We start from the raw sequence: 13,143 nt of genomic DNA, 5'->3' as shown, positions 1-13,143 counted from the left end.
GAAAACCGTTTGTCTGTATACTGGTCCGACGGACCAAAAACGACGCTAGGGCAGCTATCGGCTACTGGCTATTGAACTTTGTTTTTCTAGTCCCATCGTACGTGTTGTATGTCATTGCATTCTAAACAATTGGACTTTGGTGTGATCGTGTGTGTAGGCAAGTCCGTTTCAGCGGAACTCCGTCTGAGTTTATTCTGACGGAAAAAACGGTCGTGTGTACGCGGCATAAGGATAAAAACACTCTGTCCTGAATAATGATGGAACAAATTATACCGTTGCCTTAACTATCCAACAAAGAGCCCCGCTCTGAATAATTAATAATCAAAATAAATAATGGCCCTCAATAATTGAAAAACAAAATTTATACCCCCCCCCCCCCCCCAAATCTTCTTTCTTATGCTACTCCCCTAATGATTTTCTCTGATTGCTAAGACCTACGGGTCGGTTCTTTTATTCCTAGTTATAAAAATGGCAATTGCCGTTAAAACTGGTCGTGCGGGGTACAGAGGCTTCCTAGTCCCTTAATCATCTTTTCCTACACTGTGGTGTATGTACCTTTGGTTTATGTTTATATTCAACTCAATAATTAATGAACAAAATAAGCCTTGCCGCTGATTAATCAATGAAAAAATGTGCCCTGTCACCTACTAGACATGGTAGAAAATAATCCACCCGCTTAAATGCTATACAAAATAAGTCACAGTACTTGTTATTTACAGGACAAAATACATCATGCCCTTAATAATGATTAAACAAATGTTACCTCTGTCTTTTTGAATTAAGGAACAAAATAAGCCATGACCCTGATTTAATAAAGAAACAAAAAATCGACAATTGATTATTCATGTGTTTTGCCACTGTATAGTTAAAGAAGTCCTATTCAGATTTGTTATGACCCACAATACCTGTCCATTTTTAATTCTCTAGCTACATAAGGAATGACTTAGCTCCCCCCCTGAATAATAATGGAGAAAAGTAGGCCCTGCCTCTGATTATGTATGGAACAGAATAGACCCCATTGCTGATTAACCAATGTTTTCTTAAATTAAAATATTCCTGTTTAATAAAAACCATTGAACAAAAAAAAATCAATTCCCTTACTAGAGCAAGGCAGATTAAACTCTATCTTGAGTTTTCCCCATGTTCTATAGGAGAACAAAAAAGCCAGGTCTTATTATAGGGGTAAATATGTATTTTGCATATATGCACACCTACATCTATTTTGCACAAGTTCCTTGCTAAGCAATACTCTTCTTTATAGAAAGATTTGTGTCAATGATAGGTCTATGGACTAGACTTAATCCTGTTGTACTGTAATCCATCTCCGCCATGGTTCTTTATCCAGGTCCGAACATTCTATCTCACTGTCCTGAATGCAGCCGAGCGTCAGACGCTGTGTCGAAATATTGCAAAGAGTCTGGCAGGTGCCCAACCGTTCGTTCAGAAGAGAGCAGTGAGTTATCATTGATGTATTTTTACAGCACTATATCTTCCACAGAATATTGTAAATGAAGGGTCATGCAATGGTTTTTAACTGTAAGCCAGGGAAAAAAAACAGAGTATGTCTCCTCAGTACATACACGTTTCCGTATGTTTCATCACCTTTTAAAAATGCTTTAAAGCGGTTTTAAACCCAAAAGCAAACAGTTATTATACTGCAGCATACCAATTCTTAGATGTGATGGCTGCATTAGTTTCCTTCTTTTTTTTTTTTAGGATTTATTTATTTCTACCATTTTCACGTGGTGATCCAGCCAGCAAATCTGTTGCTTTTCTCAGCACAAGATCTCTAGCAGAATGTATCAGTTTACATCAGGGGTGTCAAACTCCATTTCATTGTGGGCTGCTTCAGCAGTAAAGTTGCCCTAAAATGGCCAGTTGTTTCTGGGGTGCACAACCTATAGAGTGCAGGTTAAAGGATTACACTACGTATAGGGTGCAGAGTTCAGGAGTGCGTTCCATACTGAGTTCAGGAGTGTGTTACGTACAGAGCGAAGTTCCAGCCGTGCCCTATACACAGAGTTCAGGGGTGTGCTACATACAGAATGCTGGTGTACTATATACAGAGTGCAGGGTTTAGGGGTGCATTATGTACAGATGCAGAGTTCAGGGGTGCGCTATGCACAGTGCACAACACCAAAAAACCCCACCACCACCACCTTGCCTGGCTCTAGTAACTCCATATGTAGGCGGCTCTAGTACTGCACTGTGTAGGCTATCTCTACTACCCATGCGTTTGGCTCTGTTATACCTCCATGTGTAGGTGGCTCTGCCTAGCCTTTTAGGGAGGTCATTCTGGCATCCATATTCTGGAGAGCTATCCCCACTGTGCCCCACTGTGAGGGATCTGTTACATCCAGAAGCCACTGAAAGCAATTCTGTCCCTTGTAAACAAACAAGGCTTTTGTTTTTACAAGTGACAGCTGGGAGCGGGGAGTGAGTCGGTGTGTTGTAATGGCCCGCAGGTCTTTTGTTTTGACATATCCATGCTTGGAGGGGAACTTAAAATAGAACTTCCTCAGAAGACAAGGCGCAAAGATTTCAGATGCAGGAATCCAAGACCCCGCCTCAGGACCAAAACCTTTCCAATCATCGAGATATTGTAGAACACCTTCACAGGAATTCAAAATTTGACTAACCTTGTACTCCTGATCATCTTCAGAGACTGGAGCCAAGGTAGGGAGAGGACAGGAGAACTGATTGAGAACTGACGGTTTCAGAAGGGATACATGAAAGGAGTTTGAGATCCTAAAGCTTTTAGGGATCTGGAGTTTAAAACAAACCGGATTCAGCTTTGAAATTATATTATAAGGACCAATGAATCTTGGGGTAAATTTCAGAGAAGGAACCCGGATTCTGATGTTTCTGGTGGAAAGCCAGAGTTTGTCTCCTGGCTGTAGAGGAGGCGGCTTACACCTGCGATGGTCAGCAAAACCCTTGAATTTGTTTTCAGCTGTCTGGAGAGACTTATGAACATCAACCCACATGGAATTGAATGAACCCTGAACGGTAGCCAAAGCTGGGATGTCGAAAGAACAGGTCATAGGAAGAAGGAGCTGAGGATGTCTTCCATAAACAGTGACAAAAGGTGTCTTCTGAGAACTGACGTTGACATGATTATTGTGAGAGAACTGTGCCCAAGGGAGTAGTGATGCCCAATCATCAGGATGAGCCGAGACCAAGGTATGGAGAAGAACTCTAACTACTAATTAACCCTCTCAGTCAGACCATTGGATTGAGGTAAGAAGAGGTAAAATCCAAGGTAATGTTGAGGGATTTGCAAAAGGCTCTCCAAAAGCGAGAAGTAAACTAAACACCCCTGTCCGAAAACATGGTAAGGGACACCATGAAGGCGGAAAATCTCTCGAACAAAAATGAAACCAAGGCAGAAGCAGAAGGGAGACCAGGAAGAGGAACAAAATGGGCCATCTTGGAGAATCAATCATCAATTACCACCCAAATTAAGGTATTCTTCTCAGAAGGTGGAAGACCGGTTATGAAGTCCATGGCAATGTGAGACCAAGGATCCTTAGGAATAAGCAAGGGCTTGAGAAGAGCAGCAGGAGCTTGTGTGGAGGACTTAGACTGGGCACAGACATGACAAGCCTTAACGTAGTAGTCTTTAACATCAGAACGAAGAGTAGGCCACCAGTAGTGGTGGCTGATGAGGAAGAAAGATCGGAGGGCCCCAATGAAGGATCTTCATTCTTAAACTTGGTTGGAACAAAGGTCTTGCCAGGAGGAATTTTTGAATCCAGGGTACAATGGGCAAGAACACATGAGGTAGGAATGATCGACTCAGGTTTGGAGGTGGGCTCCTCATTCTGAATGTCAAAAGACCTAGAGAGTGCATCAGCCCGCCCGTTGCAGGAACCAGGTTTGTAGGTAATAAAAAAATTTAAATGGGGAAAAGAAAAGACTCCACCTGGCCTGTCTGGGATATAGTCATTTGGCATTCTTTAAGTACTGCAGATTTTTATGGTCAGTGAAAATTGTTATGGAGTGCAGGGAACCCTCCAAGAGATGATGCCACTCCTCCAATGCCAATTTAGTCGCAAGAAGTTCCCGAACACCAATAGCCTGAGAAATTGTTTTGAAGAAAAATACACATGGTTAACGTTTGCGCTGAAAGGATTGAAGAAGTACAGCTCCCACCCCAGTCGAGGAACCATCCACTTCAATAAAAAATGGATCCCCAGGGTTAGGTCACCTCAACAAAGGTCCAGAAACAAAGGCCTGTTTCAAGTCATGAAACCCAGAGACGGCTTCAGGGGGCCACTCCTTCGCATTCGCACCCTTTTTGGTCAAGGTGATAATAGGCACAGCAATGGAAGAGTAATTCCTAATGAACTGCCTGTAATAATTAGTGAACCCAAGAAAGCGCTGTGTGGCTTTGAGGCTTGCAGGAAGATGCCAATTGGTAATGGCCGAGACCTTTCCAGGATCCATATGAAGACCCAGGCTAGAGACAAAGCATCCCAAAAACAGAACCTCTCGTGCAATTGAAAGAGCATTTCTCCAGCTTGGCATACAGATTGTTTTCTCTAAGGCGGCGCTGGAGTACAAACTGGACATGGTTTCTGTGAACAAGCCGTTTTTCCCGAAAAGATGAGAATATCATCCAGATAGATGACGACAAACTGATAAAGCAGATCCCTGAAGATCTTGTTGACAACGTTTTGGAACACAGCTGGGGCATTACACAGACCAAAGGGCATAACCAAGTATTCATAATGCCCATCTCTAGTGTTAAATGCAGTTTTTCCATTCATCATCCATCCGAATCAGATTTTACACACCCCTGAGATCCAACTTGGTGAAACTGAAGGCGTCTTTCAATCTGTAAAACAGTTCCGGTATTAAGGGTAAGGTGAATCTGTTTTTAATTGTCAGAGCATTTAAGCCTCGATAGTCAATGCATGGTCTTGAGGTTCCATCCTTCTTGGCTACAAAAAAGAACCCTGCTGAATGAGGATTTCCGAATGAACCCTCTCTTTAGATTCTCCGCACCATACTCAGACATGGCCTGGGTCTCCGGAATGGACAAGGGATAAGTCCAGCCCCTGGGCAGGGTTGCGCTGGGAACCAGGTAAATGGCGCAGTCAAAAATCCTGTGATGAGGAAGTACCTCAGCCAATTTTTATTTGTATTTTTTGCAGAATACACCCCAGAACTCGCTATTTGCAGCAGGAAGAACAGGAGATACTGATGTGGTGGCCACAGGAATTCTCTCCTTTGGGGTAACTTTGAGTAAGCAGGACGAGAAACAAGAGGGACCCCAAGCCAGGATCTGCCCAATAGTCCAATCAACATGTAGAGAATGGAGCTGTAACTAAGGAAGGCCCAATACAATGGGAGTTGAGGCTTTAGGTAGCACGAGAAAGGATATCCACTCCTGGTGGAGTACCCCTATAGACATCTTGACAGGGAGGGTCTGGAAGCAGATGGGCCCCCTAGGAAAAACAGTACCATCAATCGCTGAGACCACCAGCGGAGTGGTGAGAGGCGAAAGAGGAATTTTCATGGAAGACGCAGTTCCCCAGTCCATGAAATGTCTAGCCGCTCAGGAATCCAGGTAGGCCGCGACTGCATGAGGGGAAGCATTAACATGGAGGAGCACAGAAAGGAGACGGATGATGAAGGTGATTTTCCTGGGTCCAGTATGCCACCTTCCAGTTGTATTAGACCTGCGTTTCTCAGACAGAGAGAGTAGGTGTCCAGAAAATGACCTTTGCCCCCACAGTAGAAACACAAGCCCAGAGTTCTGTGCCTAACACGCTCTTCAGGAGGCAACCTAGTCCAGTCCAGCTGCATGGCTTCCACAGCTGGCAAGGGATGCCCCATGCATCAAGGAGAGGGGAGCTTGGGCTGGCTAAGAACCATGGAGCACTGACTCCTTTTCTCTAGGGTCCTCTCGTGGAGGCAGCTGTCGATCTGATTGCCGAGGGAATCATCCAGACCTGAGGGAATGGTTCTTCCTGCCAACTCATCCTTCACTCATCCTTCGCTCTTCCTTCACTTCACAGCAGTTAAAATGTGAAAATGATGGGCATACTGTCTCACCGAAGAAGACTCTTGATGGAGACGTAAAAAGGCACTGGCCGTGGAAGAGACAGGGCCTGGTTCCTTGAAAATATTCCGGAAGAGTTTTAGGAAGTTAGACAAGCTGGAGACCACTGAATCATTCCTCTCCCACAGAGGGGCAGCCCAGGCTAAAGCTCCAGGTCGCAGCTCCCAGGATCTCCCAGCTCAAACTCACCGTAGGCTACAAGAGGATAGAGAGGGAGCAGCAGCCCAGGACAAGGGATAGTCAGGAGATAAGCCAAAGGTCAATGCAACTAGCAGACAAGGAGAGACGGAGAACACGCCAAAGGTCAGGGTAACAAGCAAGCAGGAATAGTCAACGAACAAGCCAAGATTGGTAACAAACAGACGTAGATCACACGGCAAGCAGGAGCCAGGAAGCCACACAATATTGCTCAGGCAAGGCAGGCTTGGACAGCACAGTGTTAAATGGTGGAACCACGCTGAGGGAAGAGTACTTAAAGCGGAGGTCCACCCTAAAGTGGACCTTCCGCTCATTGGAATCCTCCCCCCCTCCGGCGCCACAATTGGCACCTTTCAGGGGGAGGGGGTGCAGTTACCTGGATTACCACTTCCGGGATGGCTCTCTGCGGAAAGGGGCGTAGACCTACGCCCCTTTCCGAAAGTCCCCCGCTGCCTGCTGGGAAACACACAGATCCCAGAGGCAGCGGGTCCATCCTTATTGCGCAGCGCGACTCGCACATGTGTAGTAGGGAACCGGGAAATGAAGCCGAAAGGCTCCACTTCCTGATTCCCATAACCAAGATGGCGGCGGCAGCACCCGAGAGACGATCGAGAGATCGACTTCGGGTGCCGACATCGCGGGCGCGCTGGGCGGGTAAGTGTCCTTATTTTAAAAGTCAGCAGCTGCTGTATTTGTAGCTGCTGGCTTTTAAAAAAAAAAAAAAACGGCGGACTCCCGCTTTAACCATGCAGGTGTGAGAGTGCATGCCCAAGGCTGATGCACAGACCAGAGGTAAGCAGACAGGGCATGAAGGTATTGCTGGCGATTCATGACAGTGTAATTAAATCTGCTAATACATTTAACACTACCCTCCCCCCAGACTGACAATGCTGCTGTCTGCTATGCCTTCTGTGCTCATTCCTTCAGAGTTGTCTCACTAATACAGTGTGTTACTGGCCAGATCACCAGGTGAAAACCGAGGGGGAAAAAAGCTAAAGAAACTAAAACAAATGCAGCCACCACATCTAATAATTAGTAAGCTGCAATATATTAAGTTTTTGGGTTTAATACCGCTCTAAGCACAGAAAAATACAGTTGAACTGCATATAATCCAGTGAGCTCAGAATGTCCATATTGGGATGATAACCCAGTACTTTTTTTTTCTACAAAATCCCATTTAGCGTTGTCAGCCTTGCCTGCTAGACTCCTACCCCTACCCCTGCATGCATATATTAATTTATTCCCAGAAAATAACTGCTGCTGCCTTGTAGGTGAAGGGCTCTTGAGAGATTTAGTACTGGGGGTGTAATTAAGTTAAAGTAGAACTATAGACAAAACCATTTTATTTTATTTATTTTTTTGGATAGCATAAGGGAAGGTTATAACCCCTGTCAGATTTGTTTTCATCATCTCTGTCTCATTGCAGAGATTTCCCTTCACTTTCTGTCCCATTAGCAAAACAGGAAGTGAGGTAATCTCTGCAAATTAAGGGAATCCCTTGGAATCCCTTGGGGACCCCCAGGTCACCAGAACTAGTGTCCCCATTTCCCCTTTATTACTTTTCTGGGGACAACTCAAAATGTAGGATTTTCTTTTGCTTACACTTTCATTGATGATGGTATACATGACAAACAGAGAGGGGTGAATCTCCCTAATGGGGGCACGGACAGCAATAAAACCTGACATGGGTACTAATCCCTCTCAACGCTATCAAACTGAAAAAAGTTTTGCCTTTTAGTTATACTTTAAGCTGTTTCCTGTTAAAGAAAATAGGATTTTTATATACAGCTTACCTGTAAAATCCTTTTCTTGAGAGTACTTCACGGGACACAGGAGCTTCATTACATAGTGGTGATTGGACACTGGCTAATCCCAATTAAGGTGAATTCCTCCCCTATATAACCCCTCCCATATGGAAGGCACCTCAGTTTTGTAGCAAAGCAATAAGAAACCACATAAAACCCAAGAAGGGCGGGAGCCCTGTGTCCCGTCATGTACTCTCAAGAAAAGGATTTTACAGGTAAGCTGTATATAAAAATCCTATTTTCTTGATCATACATCACGGGACACAGGAGCTCATTACATAGTGGGATGTCCCAAAGCAATGCTCAGTTTGTGGGGAGGGATACACAGATCAGAATTATAGACCGCCATGGACCAGAGGATCTAAACTGCAACCTGCAGTACACTGCGCCCAAAGGCGATATCCTCTTGCCATCTGACATCCACCTGATGATAAAATCTGGTGAATGTGTGGACTGATGACCAAGTTGCAGCCTTACAGATCTGAGCCAGGGAGGCCTGGTGATGCACTGCCCAAGAAGCACTTACAGCCCTAGTAGAGTGTGCTTTCACTTGAAAAGGAGGACTCTTCCCCTTTACACTATAGGCCTGAAGAATAACTTGTCTAATCCACCTTGAGAGAGTGGATTTTCATGCTGCTTGGCCCTTCTTAGGGCCTTCTGGCAAAATAAATAAATAAACAATCAGTCTTTCTAAAGCCGCGTACACACGGGCGGACTGTATGGCCAACTTAGTCCGTTAGACAATCCGACGGACAGTCCGTCCTACTTTCGAATGAACGGACTTGACCACACACGGATGCAAAACAGTCCGTCGAAAGTTTGCGCGATGACGTGTACAGCACGTACGACGGGACTAGAAATAGGAAGTACAATACACAGCAATGCAACCTTTCGCCGTGTAAATCCTTTCTGAGCATGCGCCATACTTAGTCCGTCGAACTAGCCTACTCACGAGCGGATTGTCCGCTGAAACCAAAGTACGACGGACAATATTACGGAAATTCCGAAATACTTAGTCCGCCAGACTGCGCGCTGAAAAAGTCCGCTGAAGCCCACACACGAGCGGACTGTCCGCTGAAATGTGTTTCGACGGACTAAGTTGGCCAGACAGTCCGCCCGTGTGTACTAGAGGTCGACCGATATATCGGCCGATATTTGCCTTTTCTTAAATAATCGGCATCGGCCGATTTGTGCTGATAAAAAGCCGATTTAGAACTACAGCGGGACTTTGAAATGAGTTCTGTATAGAAGTCAGTCTAAGTTGACTGAGTCGTCATAGCAACCCTTTCCTCCTCTCTGGGCAGGCTGCCAAGAAAAGAACAGAAAGATACAATGTTTACACTTCAATGAATTAAGTCATCTCTGTGTGTAGAAGTTCTCAGTTTAACCATTTAACCACTTGCCGACCGCCGCACGACGATATACGTCGGCAGAATGGCACGGGCAGGCATATTGGCGTATATATAAGTCCATGCCTGCCCGCGGGTGGGGGGCCCGATCGGGCCCCCCCCCCGGTGCCTGCGGCGGTCGGCATTCGTTCGGGAGAGATCAGGGATGAGGGGACGGCCATTCATTCATGGCCACCCCCTCGCGATCGCTCTCGACGAATGGAAATCCCCCGTGACATCACTTCCTCTCCTGTAATGTAAACACAGGAGAGGAAGTGATGTATTCTCTCCTCCGTGTCGGTATTTTCCGTTCCGACACGGAGGAGAGCGGATCGGTGAGTTGCACCAACACTCTACACACACAGTAGAACATGCCAGGCACACTCACACCCCCCCTTTACCCCCCGATCACCCCCCCAATTACCCCTGCCCCCCAGTCACAGTGACACCAATGTCATTTTTTTTTTTTTTTTTTTTTTTTTTTGCATTGGTGTCATTTGTGACTGTAATAACTGTTAGGGCAGTTAGAGTTAGCCCCCTTTAGTTCTAATGTACCCCCCTAACCCCCCCAATAAAGGTTTAACCCCGTGATCACCCCCCGTCGCCAGTGTCACTAAGGCTGGGTTCACATTGCAGCGGTTTATGAGAACGAATGTGATTCGCACCGCACTGCAGTGCAAATCACATCCGATCTCTGTGCGATTCGAGTTCAGCCATTCGCCGCACCCGCCGCACCCGCCACACCCGCCGCACCCGCCGCAAATTCGCACGGGACCCTTTTTTTGGCCCGCAGCAGAATCGGATCGCATGGGTGTTCACACCATGCGATCCGAGTTTGCAGATCGCACTGCGATATGCGAACTGATCTGGGGGTGTCAGTAACATTTCACTGACACTCCCAGCAGTTCGCATAGGGCAGTGTGAACTGCCGCCGGGAGGCATGCGATGCGGGAACCCGCCGCGGATTCGCGGCGTTTCCGCATCGCTCCAGTGTGAACCCAGCCTAATAAGCGATCATTTTTCTGATCGCCGTATTAGTGTCACAGGTGACGCTAGTTAGGCAGGTAGGTATTTAGGTTCGCCGCAGCTTTTTATAGCGCCAGGGACCCCCATATACTACCGCATAAAGCCCCCTGATTGCCCCCTAGTTAACCCTTTCACCAGTGATCACCATATAACTGTTACAGGTGACGCTGGTTGGTTAGTTATTTTTTTATAGTTTCAGGGCACCCGCCATTTATTACCTAATAAAGGTTTAACCCCCTGATCACCCGGCGGGTGTCATTTGTGACTAATAACTGTTAGGGCAGTTAGGGTTAGCCCCCTTTAGTTCTAAGGTACCCCCCTAACCCCCCCAATAAAGGTTTAACCCCGTGATCACCCCCCGTCGCCAGTGTCACTAAGGCTGGGTTCAGATTGCAGCGGTTTGAGAACGGATGTGATTCGCACCGCACTGCAGTGCAAATCACATCCGATCTCTGTGCGATTCGAGTTCAGCCATTCGCCGCACCCGCCACACCCGCCGCACCCGCCGCAAATTCGCACGGGACCCTTTTTTTGGCCCGCAGCAGAATCGGATCGCATGGGTGTTCACACCATGCGATCCGAGTTTTCAGATCGCACTGCGATATGCGAACTGATCTGGGGGTGTCAGTAACATTTCACTGACACTCCCAGCAGTTCGCATAGGGCAGTGTGAACTGCCGCCGGGAGGCATGCGATGCGGGAACCCGCCGCGCATTCGTGGCGTTCCCGCATCGCTCCAGTGTGAACCCAGCCTAATAAGCGATCGTTTTTCTGATCGCTGTATTAGTGTCACAGGTGACGCTAGTTAGGCAAGTAGGTATTTAGGTTCGCCGCAGCTTTTTATAGCGCCAGGGACCCCCATATACTACCGCATAAAGCCCCCTGATTGCCCCCTAGTTAACCCTTTCACCAGTGATCACCATATAACTGTTACAGGTGACGCTGGTTGGTTAGTTATTTTTTTATAGTTTCAGGGCACCCGCCATTTATTACCTAGTCTCACTAGTGTACCCCTAAATTTAGGGGTGTCTACTTTCCAAAATGGGGTCATTTGGGGGGGGTTTGTGCCATCTTGGCATTTTATGGCCTTCAAAACTGTAACGCCCTTAGAAAGCCTGAAGGCGGTGCTTGGTTTTCGGGGCCCCGTACGCGGCTAGGCTCCCAAAAAGTCCCACATATGTGGTATCCCCGTACTCAGGAGAAGCAGCAGAATTTATTTTGGGGTGTCATTTCACATATGCCCATGGCATGCGTGAGCAATATATCATTTAGTGACAACTTTGTGAAAAAAAAAAAAAAAAAAAAAAAAAAAAAGTTTGTAATTTTCCCGCAACTTGTGGCAAAATATAAAATATTCCATGGACTCAACATGCCTCTCAGCAAATAGCTTGGGGTGTCTACTTTCTAAAATGGGGTCATTTGTGGGGGTTTTGTGCCATCTTGGCATTTTATGGCCTTCAAAACTGTAATAGGTAGTGAGGAGTGAAGTCAAATATTTACGCCCTTAGAAAGCCTGAAGGCGGTGCTTGGTTTTCGGGGCCCCGTACGCGGCTAGGCTCCCAAAAAGTCCCACATATGTGGTATCCCCGTACTCAGGAGAAGCAGCAGAATTTATTTTGGGGTGTCATTTCACATATGCCCATGGCATGTGTGAGCAATATATCATTTAGTGACAACTTTGTGAAAAAAAAAAAAAAAAAAAAAAAGTTTGTAATTTTCCCGCAACTTGTGGCAAAATATAAAATATTCCATGAACTCAACATGCCTCTCAGCAAATAGCTTGGGGTGTCTACTTTCTAAAATGGGGTCATTTGTGGGGGTTTTGTGCCATCTTGGCATTTTATGGCCTTCAAAACTGTAATAGGTAGTGAGAAGTGAACTCAAAAATTTACGCCCTTAGAAAGCCTGAAGGCGGTGCTTGGTTTTCGGGGCCCCGTACGCGGCTAGGCTCCCAAAAAGTCCCACATATGTGGTATCCCCGTACTCAGGAGAAGCAGCAGAATTTATTTTGGGGTGTCATTTCACATACGCCCATAGCATGTGTGAGCAATATATCATTTAGTGACAACTTTGTGTAAAAAAAAAAAAAAAATTTTTTTTTTGTCATTATTCAATCGCTTGAGGCAAAAAAATAAAATATTCAATGGGCTCAACATGCCTCTTATCAATTTCCTTAGGGGGTCTACTTTCCAAAATGGGGTCATTTGGGGGGGTTTTGTACTGCCCTGCCATTTTAGCACCTCAAGAAATGAGATAGGCAGTCGTAAACTAAAAGCTGCGTAAATTCCAGAAAACGTACCTTAGTTTGTAGATGTGACAACTTTTGCGCAAACCAATAAATATACAATTATTGACTTTTTTTTTACCAAAGACATGTGGCTGAATACATTTTGGCCTAAATGTATGACTAAAATTGAGTTTATTGGATTTTTCTAATAACAAAAAGTAGAAAATATCATTTTTTTTCAAAATTTGCGGTCTTTTTACGTTTATATCGCAAAAAATAAAAATCGCAGAGGCAATCAAATACCATCAAAAGAAAGCTCTATTTGTGGGAAGAAAAGGACGCAAATTTTGTTTGGGTACAACATTGCATGACCGCGCAATTACCAGTTAAAGCAGCGCAGTGCCAAAGTGTAAAAAGACCTCTGGTCAT

At 45.7% G+C, this 13,143-nt stretch overlaps 1 protein-coding gene across 1 annotated transcript in view; it reads left to right on the top strand.

Annotated features, from left to right (window-relative positions):
• The window catches only part of LOC143940905 (catalase-like), an 84,238-nt gene that overhangs the window by 53,686 nt on the left and 17,409 nt on the right, over positions 1-13,143 (top strand). The window contains exon 11 of the mRNA XM_077462727.1: positions 1,346-1,453. Within this exon, the coding sequence (XP_077318853.1) occupies positions 1,346-1,453 (108 nt within the window). The remainder of the gene's footprint in view (positions 1-1,345; positions 1,454-13,143) is intronic.

Source organism: Lithobates pipiens, unplaced genomic scaffold, assembly GCF_037356315.1.
Source record: "Lithobates pipiens isolate NorthernLeopardFrog02 unplaced genomic scaffold, aLitPip1_a1.2 Scaffold_10, whole genome shotgun sequence".
Lineage (NCBI taxonomy): Eukaryota > Metazoa > Chordata > Amphibia > Anura > Ranidae > Lithobates > Lithobates pipiens.
This window is presented reverse-complemented; position numbering and strand designations above follow the sequence as displayed.